The sequence below is a fragment of the Hyaena hyaena genome, unplaced genomic scaffold (genome assembly GCF_003009895.1).
Source record: "Hyaena hyaena isolate Hyena2069 unplaced genomic scaffold, ASM300989v1 scaffold_104, whole genome shotgun sequence".
NCBI classification, from domain to species: Eukaryota; Metazoa; Chordata; class Mammalia; order Carnivora; family Hyaenidae; genus Hyaena; species Hyaena hyaena.
This window is the reverse complement of record NW_024080736.1, coordinates 3,010,688-3,029,391: the sequence shown is the minus strand read 5'-3', so window position 1 is coordinate 3,029,391 and position 18,704 is coordinate 3,010,688. Positions and strand designations below refer to the sequence as shown.

General features: G+C 44.9%; 2 protein-coding genes across 4 annotated transcripts in view; both read left to right on the top strand.

Moving 5' to 3' along the window:
• Window positions 1-2,726: 2,726 nt before the first annotated feature.
• LOC120234174 (translational activator of cytochrome c oxidase 1) lies at window positions 2,727-7,424 on the top strand. The gene is made up of 5 exons (XM_039235892.1): window positions 2,727-3,187; window positions 4,226-4,332; window positions 5,711-5,838; window positions 6,347-6,524; window positions 6,855-7,424. The coding sequence occupies exons 1-5, from the start codon at window positions 2,908-2,910 to the stop codon at window positions 7,053-7,055; spliced, it is 894 nt and encodes a 297-aa protein (XP_039091823.1). The 5' UTR covers window positions 2,727-2,907; the 3' UTR covers window positions 7,056-7,424.
• An 8,265-nt stretch (window positions 7,425-15,689) lies between these two features.
• The window catches only part of MAP3K3 (mitogen-activated protein kinase kinase kinase 3), a 61,917-nt gene continuing 58,902 nt past the window's right edge, over window positions 15,690-18,704 (top strand). The window contains exon 1 of one of the 3 annotated variants that reach the window (XM_039235964.1): window positions 15,690-16,108. In XM_039235964.1, the coding sequence (XP_039091895.1) occupies window positions 16,105-16,108 (4 nt within the window). In that variant the 5' untranslated portion in view covers window positions 15,690-16,104. The remainder of the gene's footprint in view (window positions 16,109-18,704) is intronic. The other 2 variants (XM_039235963.1, XM_039235961.1) reach the window with 2 other exon arrangements.

Sequence of the window (18,704 nt, the reverse complement as noted above, 5' to 3'; positions counted from 1 at the left end):
CTGTGCTGTATGGTGTGATGTGTATTTTATGGGAAATGTGAGATTTCTGCTCTTTGGTTTTTAAGGGGATCATTGGGAGAGTCAGTACTGGCATTATTCACCTTGATAGCCTGGGCTAAGCTGCAGTAACAAACCCCCAAGTCTCAAAGACTGAACACAACAAAGTTTTGCTTTTTGCTTACATGAAGTTCTTTGGAGGTTGGACAGCTAGATGATCCAGAATATGTGGCCTCCAAGGTTGCTTGGGAGGAAGAGATCTGTTTTTCAGGACAGGGTCTGGAAGTGGCTTAACTCACTTCTGCCCAGATCTGCCAGATGTAGTCACATGATTCCAAGGGAGGTCAAGAAGGTTCATCTTCTTGTGTGCCTCGGGAGAGGAAATAGAAGTGGCAGATAAATATTATATATCTGCCATGCCATTAAATTAGCAACCAAGGCTCATTGTTAATGATTTCAGTGATCCTGAAAACCAGGCTCTAGAGATGGTTCAGTCATCTGTGAATTTATCTTGAGAACAGTTAGGTATTAGCTCAGACTGAGAAAGTAAAACTGCCCTGCTGTTCATCACAGGTAAAGAGACACAGCTAAAACCAGCTGCAATGTTAACAAGAAACAATATTTCTCCCAAGCACATTTATATCATAACAGTTCCCTTCTCTGAGTGACTACTTACTTACCTTTTTTTTTTTAATTCACTGAAAAACTTTGTTCTCTAAAATCATAGACTGTCAGAAAGTTTCTGTTTGAAATGATATCCGTGAGAATGAAGACCTACAGTCTTGCTTGGAGAATCCAAATCACTCTGACAGAGAAGCAGCCTTGATTTCCAACCCAGGTATAGAACTTCAGAGCAGGGGGTTTTGAATACAGCATTCCCCACTTAACTTTGTAGTTTCCACAGAAACTGAACTCCGTCTGCTTTGCAGTCCAGAGCTGATGTTGACCCACTTTTCATACAGCTCTGTGTTCCTTTGAGCCTATCAAACTCTATTTCATTGAAATTTCACCTAACCTCCACCTTTCCCTATAATTCTATTATAATTATCTTTTCCTTAGTTTGGTGAGATGCCCCACCATTCCTCTGGTGTGCAGTTTTCCTTGTTACAGTGAGTCCATAGCCTGACTTTGTTGAACTACCAGATTTGCCCTGGTAGACTTAGGATGATTGGACAAGGGCAATCTCAAACTTTACTTTGGCCTTAATGTTTATTTGCAGTTATTAAATACCCTTAATTTTTTTTTTTTTGCTATCCAAAGTAACATATTAAACTACGTTTTTAAATTATAAAAAGTAATACTATATATGAATTGCTAGTAAGCACATGAAAAGATGTTTGACATCATTAGTCATTAGGGAAGTACAAATCAAAACCATGATGAGAAACCACTTCACACCCACTAGGATGGCAACAGCTATAGTCAAAAAGAGATCATAAGTTTTGGCAAGGATGTGGAGAAAAGTGGAAACCTCATACATTGCTGGTGGGAATGTAAAACAATGCAACTGTTTTTGGAAAACAGTGTGGTAGTTCCTCTTACAGTAAACAGAGCTACTATACAACCCACCAGTTCCACTCTTTGTTATATACCCCAGAGAAACAAAAACACGTCTATACAAAAACTTGAACATGAATGTTCACGACAATATTATTCATAATAGTCAAAAGGTGGAAACAACCCAAATGTCCATCAACTGATGAATGGGTAAATAAAATTGGTATATCCATACAATGGAATATTATTTGGCAGTTAAAAGGGATGAAATGCTAATACATGCTACATGGATGAACCCTAAAAACATTATGCTAAGTGAAAGAAGGCAGTCACAAAGGACCACATAGTGTATGATTCTATTCATATGAGATGTCCAGAATAGGCAAACCCATAGAGGCAGAAGTAAATTGGTGGTTTCCCAGCACTGAGGGAATTGGGGGGAAATGGGGAATGACTAATGGGTAGAGGGTTTCTTTTTGGGGTGACTAAAATGTAAAATTGTGATGGCAACACAAATCTGTGAACACCTATACTAAAAACCATTATACACTTTAAATTGGTGACTTGTGTGACATATGAATTATGTCCATAAAGCTGTTATTAAGAACAAAACAAACCAAAACACCCCCAAGAACTGTGCCAGACACAGGTATACCAATCTGCTCTCAAAGAATTTAATACTGTGGCAGAGCCATAAACATGTTTATATTAAAAAGTTAAGTGCTAAGGTACAGATGTGTATGAAGAGTTATGTGAGCACAAAGTAGGGCATCTGAACCCGACAGGAGAATCTGGAGATGTTTTCCTTTGGTGGAAAATGATGCCTGAGCTGAATCTTGAAGGAAAAAACAAAAGTTAGCCAGGTGAAGTGAAGTGGAACAAAGACCAACAGAGACAGTTTTGTGCTGCACACAGGAACCGGGAGAAGCACTAGGAGTAATCTGATGTTTCTAATATGGCAAAGTACGAGGAGAGTGCCGAGCCCATCACAAAGTAGCCTGGATGATAAACAACAATAGTAATAAATTCCTAAGTGAACTATTAGTTACAGCTTAAAAAAAATAAATAAATAAAGCCGCCCCTCTTCGCTCCAGCTCTGCACAGGTCCGAGAAACCAGCGAGTACCGCGAGGCGGAACGGATTTTGCGGGCGATGGGGGCGCGTTTCTGGAACGGACCGGGGAAGGGAAGTGTGCTACGTTATCCAGGGCGCTCACTCCTGGCTTCCGCGGGGATGGTATTGGGTGCTTGGCGTCCCTCCTTCCCCGGCATGGCCTGAGCACTTGGGTCTCCGGTGTGGAGCGGAGGTGGTCGCACGCTCGGGACCTGCGTATTTCTCTGGCGGACACCACGGCCTGACCTTGGCCACTGCTCTTTGGCTACTCTTGCTGACCTTGGCCCAGGGTCGGAGCCGATGGCGTCTTGGGCCGCTGTCAGCCTAAGCAGAGTCCCTGCCCGGTGCTTGTGGGCGCGAGGCCCGGATGTCCAGGCGGCTCTTCTGTCCACCCTCGCGGCCTCCCAGCCTGAGCCCGCGGGCTGTAACCCCGCTCCAGGAAGGACGCTACACCTCAGCGCGGCGGTCCCCGCCGGGCACAACAAGTGGTCCAAAGTCCGGCATATCAAGGGTCCCAAGGACGCCGAAAGGAGTCGCATCTTCTCCAAGCTCTGTTTGAGCATCCGCCTGGCGGTTAAAGGTAAGACGCTGACGGTCACCCGCTGCTGTCCTCTCTGCGCATTAGGATGTTGCTCTTAGGATGATAATGGTAAAAGTGACTTCATTCTAGTGTGTAGCTGGGTACTTCTTAGAAACAGACCCTAGGAGTAAGGTCACATGTGTGTCTGTCACAAGAGACAAATCAAGCCCTCTAGTCCCCTCCAGTAGCACATAGGTTGTGTGGCAGGGGCATTGAGTAAAGGTGTTTCTTGCTCAGGCTCGGTTTGCTTTGTTAGGGTAAGCTAAGACACATTTTCTTGGAAGGTAAGTTTGCAACCATGCCTTTTTCAATTGTGTAGCCACCGTAAAAAGGCTTTTTGTTTGTTTGTTTTTGTATTTAGTGTCAGATAACCTGTAGGAGTGGAGAACAAGTCCTGTAAAAATCATGGCCTTTAGAGTCCAGAAGACTTGGTTTCTGTCACTTACTAACTGTATGACTTTGAGCAAATGGCTTAACTTTGCTGAGTTTCAGTTTTCTAATGTGAAATAAGGATAGTGCCCACCTTGAGGTCGTTTCTGGCACATAATGGGGCACTCAGTAAATATAAATTTATCCCTGGAACTCAATGCCTGATACTTCTCTTTGCTTCCTTTTCTTCTAGAATCTTGATAGCTGAGTTAGATAAAAGTATTGAATGTTTGTTATGTTCACTCATATGATTATATTCTGTCATATGAGTGTTTCAATAATTACACACAAAATAGTAGAATCAGCGCAAGGGGTATTAAATAAGTCCAGGAAATGTTGGTGCCGTTTTCATTTCTTACCTCTTCATCTGATGCAAAGTGGTGTTCGCTAAAACCTAGCAGAAAGATACTCATCCTTAAATAGTAAATTAGAAACTTCTTTTCTAAAATACTTCTCCATATTCCATTCAAACACTGAATTGTTCTAAATTAACTGAGAGCTAAGTGGTAACTTGCTGCTCTTTTGGCTGGAGGTGGGTAGAGTGGTAGAAATCCCTTTCTCCCTGGCTATAATGCAGTGTTTTCACTCACTCTTTTCTCTCTATCTCAGAAGGAGGCCCCAACCCTGAGCTGAACAGCAGTCTGGCCAACATCTTAGAGGTGTGTCGCAGCAAGCACATGCCCAAGTCAACGATTGAGGCATCGCTGAAAATGGGGGTGTGTCCTCACTTTGACATTTTCTTATTGATCACAGACTCTCCAGGGCCCATGTCTGGAAGGCCACCAAACACTCCTTAAATTATCAGAGAGAAGGGTAGCATTGTGGTTGATACCCTTCATACAGAGCCTTCTAGCGGCTCTGTGTCCTTGGACAATGGTTGTGGGAGCATAATCAGGAATAGGATGAATAGACAGTGTACAGAAGCATATGACCTAGGGGCCTAGGACTGTTTAGCCGAATTGTGAGGAGATGAGGTAGAAAGAAGGGGCACAGTGTGGGGAATGTTAGATTGAGAAAAGGTTTGTTTTTCAGATATTTATGCCCTAAAGGAGATGAGCCAGTAGAAAGAGAGACGGGGCAATAGTGATGGTGGGAGGGGCAGGGATGTAGAGCTCGGTTATAGGAATTGTCTTTGAGCCCAGGTGAGAGGACACCTCTTCCTCTGGGACAAGTAGGAAGGATTTGAGGAAGTAATAATCATCTTAAGAGCCAATAATGATTGAGCGTTTACTCTAGACCACTTTGATAAGAACTTTGTATGCATTATCTCTTGAATCCTCAAAACAACCTTAAGTGGAACCTGGGAAACAGAAAGGTTAGGTGACCAAGTCACACAGAAAATGACAGACTTGAAACTGACAGACTCTAGAGCCTGTTCTCTAACCATTTATACACAGTGCCTTCATGTGGGCTGTGGTGCAGGTAAGGTGGAAGTAGAGCATTTCCCTCCACCTGGTGGTCTTTTAGTTCCTTTGTGAAAGAAGAGGAAGAAATTGTCATTTGGGAGTTCCTGGAAAGGCAGCAGGGCAGGGTGCTTGGAGAGAGTCGTGAAAGTTGAATGCACAGGCAAGGGATAAGTGGAGGTGGCATGGGAGGTCCCGATGAGATTGATCATTAGACTTTTGATGAATTGTTTGATTGTTGTGACCCTGCTAGTTTAGTGGTTCTTATGATAGGGCCCAGGTGTGCTATTTCCTGAAGCAGTACTCAGCACCCCAGGGAGACTTCACAGGTGGGTTTCATGCAGGGTGGGCATAGGGGGATGAGTCTTGGTGGGAGTGTGGGGGGGGGGGGGATGTGTGTGTTAGATGTGGGATTCAGCTGGGACAGGGAGGAAATGAAACTGGGAGGTGGCTGACTGATTGTTCAGGGACCAGAGAAACAGACACCCTTCCCAGTAACGGGTCATACTTGCAGTTACCACAAAAGTTGGTTCCAAGGGCCACCTCTCAGAGGTAGGGGACAACAATAAAGACTTGAGAGCATAAGCTCTACTCGAGAGAACCCCTCCGATGGGGTTGGTATCTGTGCTCTGGGCTGGGATGCAGGAGGGGATTGGGAAACAGGAAGATGTGCTCATGTTGTTTATTGCAGAAAACCAAGGATGTTTATTTGCTGTATGAGGGCCGAGGCCCTGGTGGCTCTTTGCTGCTCATTGAGGCGATATCCAGCAGTGGCTCCAAGTGCCATTCAGACATCAGACATATCCTGAACAAGAACGGGTGGGTATATGTCTGGGGAAAGTGGAAGGCTATGAAGCCTTGAAGTTCCAGTTCTTTGCAAGGAAAGTACTGTTGTTCCTGGTGGCGTTTCAAGTTTTAAGCACACTTCATCCTTAGCAGAATCCAAATGGAATCATTTCTTCTCCCTTGATTCATTCTCTACTAGGCAGGATCCAAGAGACTCATTCATTAGATGTAGAAGGGGCTCTTTGTCCTATTTTTCCCATATGTAGTCATATAACGTCCAGGTCTTAAAATATACCACTGAGACTGGAATCTTAAATGACGAGCAAAGTCTTTGCATCCACTAAACTCCAGTCAGGGCAGAAAGTAGGAAACGGGGATATGTTTGGATTATTCCCTTGCCAGGTCATCTCTGCATCTTCTCCTTCAGAAGTACTTATGTCTATACTCCGAAGGTTGCATGGGAAATAGAGTATCGGAATGCAGTGCTATCTGGAAGCTGAATCTAAAGGCATTCAGTCTGGCACGTTTCCTTTCCTTTTAGAGGAATGATGGCTGATGGAGCTCGCCACTCCTTTGACAAAAAGGGGGTGATCGTGGTTGGAGTGGAGGACAGAGAAAAGAAAGCTGTGAACCTAGAGCGTGCCCTGGAGATGGCAATTGAAGCAGGAGCTGAAGATGTCAAGGAAACTGAAGACGAAGAGGAAAATAACATTTTTAAAGTGAGTATGAAGACTTAGTGTGTGGTGGACTTCTGAGAGGGTCCTAAGAGATGCAGTTTAGGCATGCCCCTCTCTGTTTCTTCTTTCTTGTGCCCTGGGGTACAAGTGACATAAAGAGTTCACACACTGCACAAGCATTTATTAAGTGAATATAGGAAAGTGTTTACTGAAGACTATGAGAAGGAGTCAGAACTCTGAAAACTATATCTCTGCTAGTAAAGAACTTAAATCTGGTGATTCATTATAGTAGTTCCATTCAGGTTTTGCAGAGTTCTGACTGGTTTTATCCTGTTACCTCCGACTCCTCACCTGACTTTCCTTTGTCCCTAGTTTATTTGTGATGCCTCTTCACTGCATCAAGTGAGGAAGAAGCTGGACTCGCTGGGCTTGTGTTCTGTGTCCTGTTCGCTAGAATTCATCCCCAACACAAAGGTGCAGCTCGCTGACCCCGACCTGGAGCAGGCTGCCCTTCTCATCCAGGCTCTTGGCAACCACGAGGATGTGATCCAGGTCTATGACAACATTGAGTAACCAGGCTGTGTGTGCCCCCGGGGTCCTTCCTAGGTGACTGGCAGCCATTCTGGAGCACGGGCTTCCACAGCGTACTCTGAAACTGAAGCAGATTGGAGGCCTAGCAGCTTAGGAGGCACAAAACCAAGAGCTGCAGCCCTTTGTGGCCAAGGGAATCGCTGCATCTCCGTGGGGTCTCTGTCAGTTCTGCTGGTGTCACATAGTCCTGGACGCAGGCTGGAGCCAGCCAGCTCTTCAGACTCTGATCTCAGGAAATTGGCTCTTGTGGGAAGGACAGGTGCCCTGAGGGCCCATGTACTAGAAACTACTTTTTTTTTTTTTTAAAGAGATAAGGGAGGGGCGCCTGGGTGGCTTAGTTGGTTAAGCGTCCGACTTTTGACTTTCGCTTAGGTCATGATCTCGCGGTTCGTGGGTTCGAGCCCCGCGTCGGGCTCTGTGCTGACTGCCAGCTCAGAGCCTGGAGCCTGTTTCGGAGTCTGTGTCTCCCTCTCTTTCTGACGACCCTCCCCTGCTCACGCTGTCTCTCTCTCTCTCCTAGCAATAAATAAAAAAAATATTTAAAAAAAAATTAAAAAAAAAAAAAAGATAAGGGAGAATGCCTCAGCAAGGTAGAGGGGCAGAGGGAGAAACAGAGAATCTCAAGCAGGCTCCATATTAAGCATGGAGCCTGATGCAGAGCTCAATCCCACAACCCTGGGTCTATGACCTGAGCTGAAATCAAGAGCCAGATGTTCAATCAACTGAGCCACCCATGTGCCCCAGAAACTACTCTTCAGTAACAACTGCTGTTGTGTGGGTCTTCTGTTTTCCTGGGTTTTTGTCCAGCTGTTGGACAACACCCTCTTGACTTCTTTGACCTCTATAGGTTTAGTTTCACTACTCCAGGACTTTTTTTTTTTTAACCAGAGAAATATAGCTCTCTCCAGGCACTACTTTGTGCTCTAATGCTAGTTTAATGGCCTAACTTATGCTCATTGATCATGCAAATAGTATTTCTCAAACACCTATGTACCAGGAACTGTACTTACCAGGAGCACAAGCTGTTCATTTGGTGCCCTGAGTTAGATCCTGCTCTAAAGCATAGGACCTGAGAGGTCAGACACAGGACTGCTGTCTGCTGGAGCTGTCCTAGGGCAGTATGAGCCACTGTGCATGCAGCCTTGTTCTCTTTGGGTGGCCTCTGTCCCCTGCTTCTTCCAGAGAGCTTAAGGTTCTAACCTACTAGGAAACATAAGTGCCAATGATAAGGGACTCCTAGGCCCTGCTTTGCTCAGCCCCCCATGTGTCCTGAAATCGGTCAGAATGGACCTGTCAGCAGATTGGATGCTGTCAGGAAAGACTATGCCATGGCTTGTTTTGAAAGTTGCTCGCACCCGCCCTGGCTCCTTTTCATCCTTGCCTCTAAGTGATGGGGCACTGGGAACTGGAGAGGACATGAGAATAGAAAGAAGGGTGAAGGACCAAGTCAGAGCCTGCCAGCTGGGAAATGAGGCCCTTGGTACCTTTTGCTCTTCAGAGTCACTTTTGGGTTCAGAGAGACCAGGAGTGCCAATCACCTGTGCTGGAGCCCATCAAGCACGTCAGGCCTGGAGTAGCTTTTTGATCCCTGTTATTCATCTATTCATAAGTTTTTTAAGTGAGTTCTGAGCTCAGAGTAATTTTTCTGAAAGAGCCTCAGGCAAATGAGGAAAAGAAGAAAAACCCAAATTGGCCATGAATAACTTCCCCCTTCTAGGAAAAGATTCCATCATGACTTCAGTTGGAGAGCAAAGGCTGGGGGTGGGGGGGTGGGGGGGCAATAAAATAATCCATGAAAATGCCAAAGCATATGGTCTTATACCTCATTTCGTAATCATGATACTACTTGGGATTCTTTTGTTTTTATAGGAGATCCAAATAGCTGATGAGCACATCATTAAAATAGTGCAATTTGAAGTTGAAGTGCTGCTTTGTAATTTATAAGATACTTCCATGTTATTTATTTTTCCACAGTAAACCTTTAAAATAATCAGGCCAAGTATGCACAAGTGGTCTCACACCAAGCAGGTGAGAATAGATCTGGATACTACATCTTCTGTTGATAAACCTCGGTTTATAAAATAGCTCTGTTTTGTAAATGTTGAATATAATTATAATGTAATTTGGAAGAATGTGGTAATTTCTGATATGAAAAATCTGCACCAGGAAAGCCTTCTCTGGATGGGAACGTGGCTACTCATGTGAACTACCTCTAATTTAATAGGTAGGATTTGTTAATAAAGATTTTTGTGTAACCAATTTTCTTCCAGCAAGGCATACTAGATGGCTCTGCACTGACCCCTGGTGGCGCTCCCGCAGCCTTTCCTATGGTTAATCTGGAAGAGGCAGAAATGAAACCTTATTTGGACCGGTTCTGCCTCTAAGTCAGCTAGAGCCCCTTAGCTACTTAGGTTAAGTAGTTAAATAACTATTTAGCTGAATACTTAAGCAGAGAAGATGAGTTATTCTGCCAGTAAAAATTATTTTTCAGAGAATATTTTATGTCAGAGAAAATGTTTACAAAATAAAGCGGAAAACAAAGATATAAAAAGCTGTATAGTCTGTTCCAAATTTTAAAATATAGTCATTTCTATATATGAACTTAAAAAAAAAAGAAGGAAATGTATCGAAATCTCAAAACTGGTTATCTCTGGGTGGTGATGTTATCACTGAGTTTTATTTTCTATTATCATATATTTTACCAGGGGAAACATTTTTTTCAAGAGAAAACTCATCACATTATTGTCCAAATAGGGAGACTGCATGTGAGAGGCAAGGAGTCAGGCATACCTTAAAGTCAAAAGAATGAGGTCTGGTCCTGGCTTGCCTTTGCCTTATCTTTAGTCATTGTCTTAGCAACACAAAATCATTCAATGCCTTGCAGCTGGCTTAGGCTCACTTTCAAGTGACCTTTCAGTGGGATGGAAGTATTGGTGACAGGTTCTGTCCATAGCCTTGTCTCTTAAAAGAAGTGTTCGTGTGGTACGTAGCCGCCATCGCTGTGCCAGAGGCCCCAGCTGAATCAAATGGGAACCATGAAGGCTCTGCCTCCAGCCAACAATAGAAATTCAACCATGAGTTACTTTTTTTCTTTTTTTTCCTCTCTGAAACTTACAGCACAACAGTCAGTATAAATGCACACTGGAAAAAAACCCAACTTTTAGACTTTTACAAGTTCCCTGGACTCCTCTGGAGACATCCTGAAGAGGAAATAAATGAGCCAGTAGATCTGGCAAAAGAGAGCATTATGATAGATACTATGTTACTCGTGACTGAAATCACTTTCTCTGCTGGTGCAATCCCCAGATACTGAACAGGATAGTAGTTTTTACTTTTTCCTCTTTTTATCTTTCTTTTGACTAGGCCGAAAAGATAACATTGGTGTCTTAAATGAGTAAGTGAACCTCAAATGGGGGACTTCCCTACCCCTTCCTTGTAAGATACGACCACCATTAACAATCTACTCTGTATTCTACTCATTGGAACCGATCTGCTGGGGAACAAATTTTAACTCTTCCTGTTGTCAGCAACCTTGAACAAGAACTTAACCTCTTTGCACCTGTTTCTTCATGTGTAAAATGTGGATAATAGTATCTATCTCTTAGGGCTGTTTTGAGAAGTCAGTTATGTTAAGCACTTAAGACAGTGCCTGGCAATAGTAAGTGCTCAATAAACATTGGCCTCCTCCCCCACACTAATTATGAATGAACATTTTTTTAAAACTGAAATGTGATCACCCTCCAAATTTCAGTCCTTAAACTGGTTTTTTTTATTTTTCCACTTCACAATATATCCTGGATGTTGCAATCAACATTAGTTTTGCTCATTTGCAGAGTGTTCCTTTGGACAAATTTATAGAAATTGAATTTCAAAATGTAAAAGCAGTTTTTCTCTAGAAGTTAATGTCAATAATAAAATATCACGATTGTAAAAATCTTCTATAAGGTATACATCAGTCCTTAACAATGCCAATAAACTGCTTGAACTGGTGACCTGAATATATTCTACTTTACCTACGAATTAAAATAATTTTCATAAAATTAGGTGGTATTTTTTTCTTTTTTTTATACCAAATTCATTGAACTATCCTGAAGAGAATTCATTCGTTTAATGTTTCCTATCTTATGTTCAAGTGTCTCTATGCTCTTGAAAGAAAAAAGGAAAGTAGTAATACAGCTTGTATATGATAGGGCTGCCTGAGGCCCTGAGCGCTAGGGGCAGGTCGTGATCCTTGAAGTCAGGTATAGTTCAGGTACTTATCCGGGGGCATCTACTCAATGTAAAACCAGGGTAACAGACTTGAGAAGGCATGACCCAGATGGGAGACATCACATGGGGAAAATGAGTGAGGAGAGAAACAATATAGAAAGAGAAAAATAAATAACATACTTACGGAGCCTACATTCAACTGCTGACATCCCCATTAGAGGTTCACTTACTCCTTCAAAAAAAATTTTTTTAATGAACTATGAAAGATGCTAGGCATACCAATTTGAATGATAGCTTCTGTCTCTATGCCTACTTCCTTTAAAGGCAATGAAGACAGTGAGACAGGTGCTTTGATGAAGAAAGTACTAGGTGCTCTGGTACCCAGAATTGTGAGTATCTGTCTGGAAGGGCTTTCTGGAGGAAGTGATGTTCAGGCTTCGTTCTTTCCTGAAAGAATGAGGGTGGAGGCACGAGTGGAGGAGGAGAGGATTCAAAAGTAAACAGCATGCAGAGGAAAAGAGGCAAGAGAAATTGCCAGTAGTTCTGTGTGGCCAGAACACAGAATGTGAATGACGGGGTTGGTGGAGGTGGGAAATGGAAAAGCTTGTGGCTGGAGAAACATAGCCTGGGTCCTGAAGGGCCTTCTTAACTACTTTCATATATTCACCTTATCCTAAGAGTAATAGGAAACTATAACTTTTTAAGCAACTTGGGAAACAGGATGGCAGAGGAAATACGGAACTGTTGAGGGAAATGATGAACTTAGTTTGGACCTGTAGAATTTGAGGTGCCTTTGGGAGCCTAATGGATGATGCCTGGCAGGTTGGAAGAAAGTTAAGTATGGTAACTTCAGCGTGGGAATGTTTCAGATGGCTGGTTAAGGCACAGACAATGGAAATGAAGCCCTCAAAGAAAGCAATTCTAGAAAGAAGAAAAATCAGAAAGTTCTTTTTAACCAAACACTTATGTGGTTATACTATAGCTCTCTACCACGTGCAAGGCAGTATTCTAAGTGCTGGTGATAGGCCAGTGAGCAGGACAAAATCTCTGCTCCTACACAGCTTATGTTCATTGAAATTAGAGGAAAGATAAGTAAATATGGAATTTTTAAAAATTTGAGAGAGAGTGTGCTTGCACACTCTAGTTGGGGAGGGGCAGAGAGAGGGAGAGAGAGAGAATCCCAGGCAGGCTCTGCACTGTTGACACAGAGCCTGACATGGGGCTCAATCCCATGAACTGTGAGATTGTGATCTGAGCAGAAACCAAGAGCCAGATGCTTAACTCACTGAGCCACCCAAGCACCCTGTAAATACATACTTTTAGACATAGACACTAGGAAGAAAAGGCAAAATATGGGGATAAAGAATGATGGAGATGAGAAAAGCTGTTTTGGATGGGGGGGTTAGAAACTCAAGAGTTGACAGTTTGAGTGAAGACCTGAATAAAATCTAGGAATTAGCCATGGGAACACCTTGAGGGCAGAGGGGAGAGCATTCCAGGTAGGACAAATGGCAAGTGCAAAGGTCCTGAGCTTGCTAGGTTCAAAATAGGGTAAGAAAGCCAGTGTGGCTAGAAGAGAAATCATGGGAGAGAAGTAGAGATGAGGCAAGAAGATGGCAGGGCCAGTTCCTACTAGGGTGAAAGACAAAGACATGACAGAGTTTGGGCTTTATTAGAAGCGTGATGGGAAGCCATTGGAGCATTAACAGCAGGGCAATGACATGATCTGAATTATATTTTACTAGGATTGCTCTGGCTGCTGTGTGGAGAATCATTTTTTTGGGTGGTCACAGAGGAAACAGGTGACAGGAGGCTAAGGCAGTCATCCAAGAGAGGGTGGCGGCTTGGACCGGGTCAGTAGTGGTGAGAAGTGGGTTGCATTCAGATACATTTTGAAACAATAGGTGAGAAATCCGCTGAAGAAGATTAGATGTAGGAGTTTTAGGGAAAGAGTAAAACCAAGGAAGACTCCTTCTAGGTTTGTATTGTAACAACTGGGAAAACAGAAGAGGGGGGATATTTAGGGGGGAGGGGAAAGAATAAAGGGTTTGGTGTGAAACTTGTGAAATTGGAGATGTGTTTTAGACCTTCCAAGAGAAGCTGCTGAATAAACCTTCCAATACAGGCAGTAAATTGAGCACTAGATTTCCACTTGCATAATTTTTTTTTTTTTTTTTTTTAATCTCACAGGTCAGTACAATTAAGGGTCAGATATGATGAGCCTCATACTGGGAGGTTGGGACCTCTAGCACTGGTTTATTACATACATTCTCAACAGGGTGATACCCCAGTGAGGAAAAAAATGATTCGTAAGGGATAAAAAAAAAATCTTAGATAATACAGTGGTATGTGGCCTTCAAAGCTCAACCCTACCTGACAAAATCTTATTCCTTAGAACTTAATTTCTCTCATTAGAATTTACATTTAATTAGGGGTGCCTGGGTGGCTTAGTCAGTTGGGTGTCTGACTTCGGCTCAGGTCATGATCTAATAGTTTGAGCCTGAGGTCAGGCTCTGTGCTGACAACTCAGAACCTGGAGCCTGCTTCGAATTCTGTGTCTCCCTCTCTCTCTGCCCCTTCCCTGTTCATACTCTGTCTCTCTCTGTGTCAAAAATAAATAAATGTTAAAAAAAAGAATTAACATTTAATTAAGTAATTCAAAATTTTCTCCTTGCGAGGTGATCATGAAAAAGCAGTTAAAACACACTGGCCTGGCCTGGCCTGGTACAAGAACATGAACTTTGGGTGGCAGACAGACTGGATGAGAATTTGGCTCCTACCCAGACATGGTACTTAAACTTCTCTGAGCTTCTCTTTCATCATTTAAATGCCAATAGTATTACTTACCTCAGAGTTATTGGAAAAATAAAATGAGATGATGTGCCTGGCATATAATAAATGACATAATTATGAATTTTCTTTCCCCTTTTCTTTCTCCCTTTCCTAGAAAAGAGATTATTATAGTTAAGGAAGAACAATAAACTAGGTAGGGATCTAATCAAGAAGGAGAATGACAGGCTTAAAACCTTGTTGGAGAAAAACAAACAAAAAAACCTGCTTAGACAAGGGACCAGATTAAATATTATGGGGAGGAGGGAGTGTACAGAAAGAGAGGAGTTTAAGGGAATTCTTGAGAGATTAGCCACCACTAAAGGTTCTTAGCAGACGGTTGGAAATGCCGTCTGAGGAAGGTTACTCTGGCGTCCGATTTATATTACACTGGAACACCGACTAGAGGAAGGGAGCGCATATTAATTGTGATGGACTTGGCATCTGAAGATGTGGGTGTAGAGAATGTTGAACAATGGGGGTTGGGGAAATTAATTGCGGTCATTCTCTATTTTGAAATATCATGCAGCCAGTACAATTGTTTTCGAACAATATTTCAGTGGCACGGGAAAACACGTTTAATAAAATGTAAGCATACTACAAAACAATATGAAGCCATTTTTGTCACGCATTGTATATCTTGGTAGGAAAGAGATAAAACTATCTCTGGGATGGAATTTTTTTTTTCAGTTTTAATTTAAAGAGCTTGTATTGCTTTCATAACCAAAGAAAAAAGCTTTTATCCGAAAGAACCTCTCTGACTTCGCCACTTACTGCTTTCTGCCCTGGCCAGCGGCGGAACTCCCAGGCTCCCGAGGACCCACATTCCAGTACTATCCCAGCCCCTAGGAGGGTGTGGCCCCGGAGGTAGGAGACCCCGGAAAAGGCGGGCAGCGGTGTGGCCGCCCCTGCCTCCGGACAAGCTCAACGTCTGGACTAGAGGACTTGTCGGGGGATCGGGCAGCAAAGGTGGCCACACGCCGGGAAGCGCTCAGAGCCAGAACCCTTCCCCGCTGATTACGCGCCCCGTGTGGGCACTGGGAGGGGCAGGACGCTGGCTTCAGGGCCCGCCCGGACCGCGGAGAGCTGGGAGGGCGGGAGGCCGAGGGCCCCTCCAGCCGTTTTCCCAAACTCCAGCCCCAAAGTAGCCGGAGGGGAACACCGCCAGCCCGCGCGCCAGCAGAGCCTTTAGGGACCGACGGGAGGTGGGAATGTGGGCGGAGCCTCACGCGCGAGCTGTGATTGGAGCAACCAACACCTCCCGGGGAGAGAGGGAGGGTGAGACGGCAAGGATGCGCAGAGGCGGCTGCTCAGAGCCCTCTACGTGATTGGCTAGCAGAGAGGGAACCGGGTGCTGTTTCGATGATTGGCAGGCGGTAGACAGCCCTCGGAAACGGTCTTGGCTTCGCCCATTGGCATCCTGCGAGAGTAGGCGGGATTGGTTCATGGTGTGGTGCTGATGATTAGCTGGCGTCTGAGAGTTAGGGTGTTGGGGAGAGAGCGGGGATGGGGGGCTACTGGGGCAGCGACTTCTTCCCTCTTATTGGCTGGTGAAGTGAGTGGGGGTGGTACTAAGGTCCAGCGGCTACCTGGGATTGGCAGGCGCTGCAGTGAGTGACAGACTAGGGGGCGAGCTGCGCGACCAGCGGTTTGTTTTTCGGAGCGTTCCTGAGGTGGAGAACGGTGGCCGGACGGAGCGACTGCGGGACTGAGAGACTGGCGGGCGGGCGGGCCGAGCGGCGCCGCCGAGGCCGGGCTGGGCCGAGCCGAGGAGCGCCGGGGATGTAGCGGGCCACCCTGCCCATGCCACAGCGCCCGGCCGCGGGCGGAGCCGGAGCCGGAGCCTGGGGAGGCGGCGGGGGCCCCGAGCGCAGCCCGCGCCCCCCGCGCGGAGCCAGGCCCGCTGCCGTCCCCGCCGCCCGGGCCCCCGGCATGCAGCTCCGGCTGCGGAGGTGACACTCGGGCCCGAGCCGCCGCCGCCGCCATCGCCACCATGGGTGAGTGTTCGCCACCGCCCCGGCCTGTGCCCGCGCTGCTTCGCGTCGCCCCGCCCCGGGCTGAGGGGAGGAGGACCCTGGGCCGCCGCCTGACAGGCATGGACAGCCCCGCTCGGCCCGGGCTGTGGACCGCCGGCGTCCGCCCTCCCCGCTCGGGGCTCGGCGGCCCGGGCGGGGGTTCGGTTTTTCTTGGCCCGCCGGGGCGGTACGGGCCGGCGGAGCCCACTGGGCAGCCTCCTTCCGGGCCGCGCGGCTGGCGCATCCCGAAGAGGCGGCGGCGTGATCGAGGGCCCGTGCACGGCGAGGCAGCCCGCTCCGGCCCGAGCGAGCCGGACCGCGAGCCCGAGGGCGGGGGAGCTGGAGCTCAGTGTGGGGCCCGGGCTGGAGGCTGGTGCAGGCCCAGCTGCTGTTGTGTCTTTTCCTTGATTTGCTTTTTTTTCCTGCCTGTGTCATTTCCTTCCCTTTGCTCACACAGGCCGGCCAGCGAGAGTTCCCGGGGCTTGCTCTCGAGCCCTGTGCGCGCCCCAGCGCAGGGGGGAGGGCGTGCGGGGAGATAGGCTGGGAGGTGATTAAAACGGCAATCTCTGTTATCAGCAGCGCGGTTGAGAAATGCGAGACGCACGCTGATTGCTGGAGGTTAGGAATTGGTCGGGGACTGCCAGTTATATCCTGCTTTTTGAAAAATCCGGTTGCAGTGTTCTACATCTTTTATGTTTAGTTAGCGGCATCCCTGAAATTATGTAACTTTTTAAAGAAGCATTCGCTCTGTAAAAGAATCTGTTCAATCATTTACTTTTTTGTTTTTAAATCAATACTTGCCATTTGTGTTGTGAAGATGTAATCTAAGAATCTAAGATTTAATATCTAAGAATTTAATGTCTTCCCCACGCGGTATTTGACATTTTCATGTCCTTTTTGGTAGTTTAGTAAATGATTATTGGACTAGGTTACGAAGCAAATCACATTTTAGATGTTCTTTGCTGCTTTTGTTGGATCAGTTATTGTGATACTGTTATCCACAATCACAAGTTTTGCAAAGTGTTTGGCATTGTCCTAAACAATCAAGGAGTAAATTTCAGTCAAAGGATCCTTTGCAAAGGCATTCATTGCATCTGTGAAGTGCCCACGTGAAGAGGGAATGTTAATATTTGCTTTGCCTTATAACAAGGTCAGGTCATTTTTGTAGAAGGTTAAGTGTATGCTGTGTCACATTGGGCAGATATTGTTTTGCTGCCTGTCTCTACACTATGGCTTTGAATGAATTTCCTTGTTCTATTCCATGCTGCCCTTGTACAGTAATGGATGGGTTTGGTTGGTTCATTTGCTGGGTTTACTGTTTCCTTCCCATGCTTTGCTTAAAAAGTGCTTGCTATTCAGGGGTAAGTCTCCTGTGATAGTAACCAGAAAAAGAACCCATTAATGCCTGTTATTTAAATCTAGAATTCGGCAAATACTTATCACATATTTACTATTACTATAAATGGGGCACATAACTCTTCTTGTCCTCCCCTTCAGCATTTATCTTGTGTTTTGGAATTTGATGATCAAAGTCAATCCTTGAATTGGATCGTGAACCTATGTTTGTGATAGTCTTTCCTCTTTGTCTTGTGAGGGCAGTCCTAAGTCCCAAAAGGGAGTGTGGCTTTTTTTCTTAAGGGTGGGCTGACTCCCATTCCCCCACTTACTTGACTGCTAAATCAGTAAGAGTGCCCAAATTTATTACATTTTAATGTCTAACATGAAAATAGATGTCACCGTGTTTTCACATTTCAGGACGTTTAAAAAATATTTTAAGTGTATGAGTATACAGAGGGACAGTGATGGCGAGGAAAGGAACTGTATAGGTAGGGGACTGAACCCCAGAGAAAAAAGGGCCAGGAACCTTCTCATTTGTCTGCATGTCAGTTTTACATAAATAAACTGAGGCAGCAGCAAGAGGGGAAGTAACTTACTTAGTGGCTGCAGTATATTAGGCAAGTTGGTTTAAGAACACTGCCTACCTTTCTTCAGCTGTTTCCTCTTGTACCATTCTGTTGTTTGTGGATGACCTTGATATGCAATTAGAGCTAATACTGAATCATCCAGAACCTAGATCTTTAATTTACTTTATATAAGGTTCAGCAAGGATATGTGTATATACACACACACACACACACACGTATACACACAGTGTGTTTCTTAAATAGTGGTTTCCACTTTGGTGATGTATATGATGAAAATTCAAATTCCCAGGTTAGTTTCCTTTAGTTGCTTTAGTTCTAAATAAATTGTGATACAATAAGAGGTTAATAAGAGAGACATACAGAATTATTAGTATATTCATTATACTTGTTAAATTTCAGCTCAGTGAGGAAAGGACCAAAACTAATTTGAGTCTCTGCCTGTAGGTTCTTTGGTTAACAGTCATATTTTCCTGAGTCGTTCAAAGCCCCACACTCAAGCTTGTTTGGCAACTTGAGTTGGTAATAAAAACAGGTTAAATTTTATATTGGCTGTTAGCCCCAGTAGATTTGTAATGGGAACTACACTTATCCCTGTAAATAGTAGGAAATAGGGAAATATTCACCTTTTGGGGAGGGGCTTTGGTACTAACTCG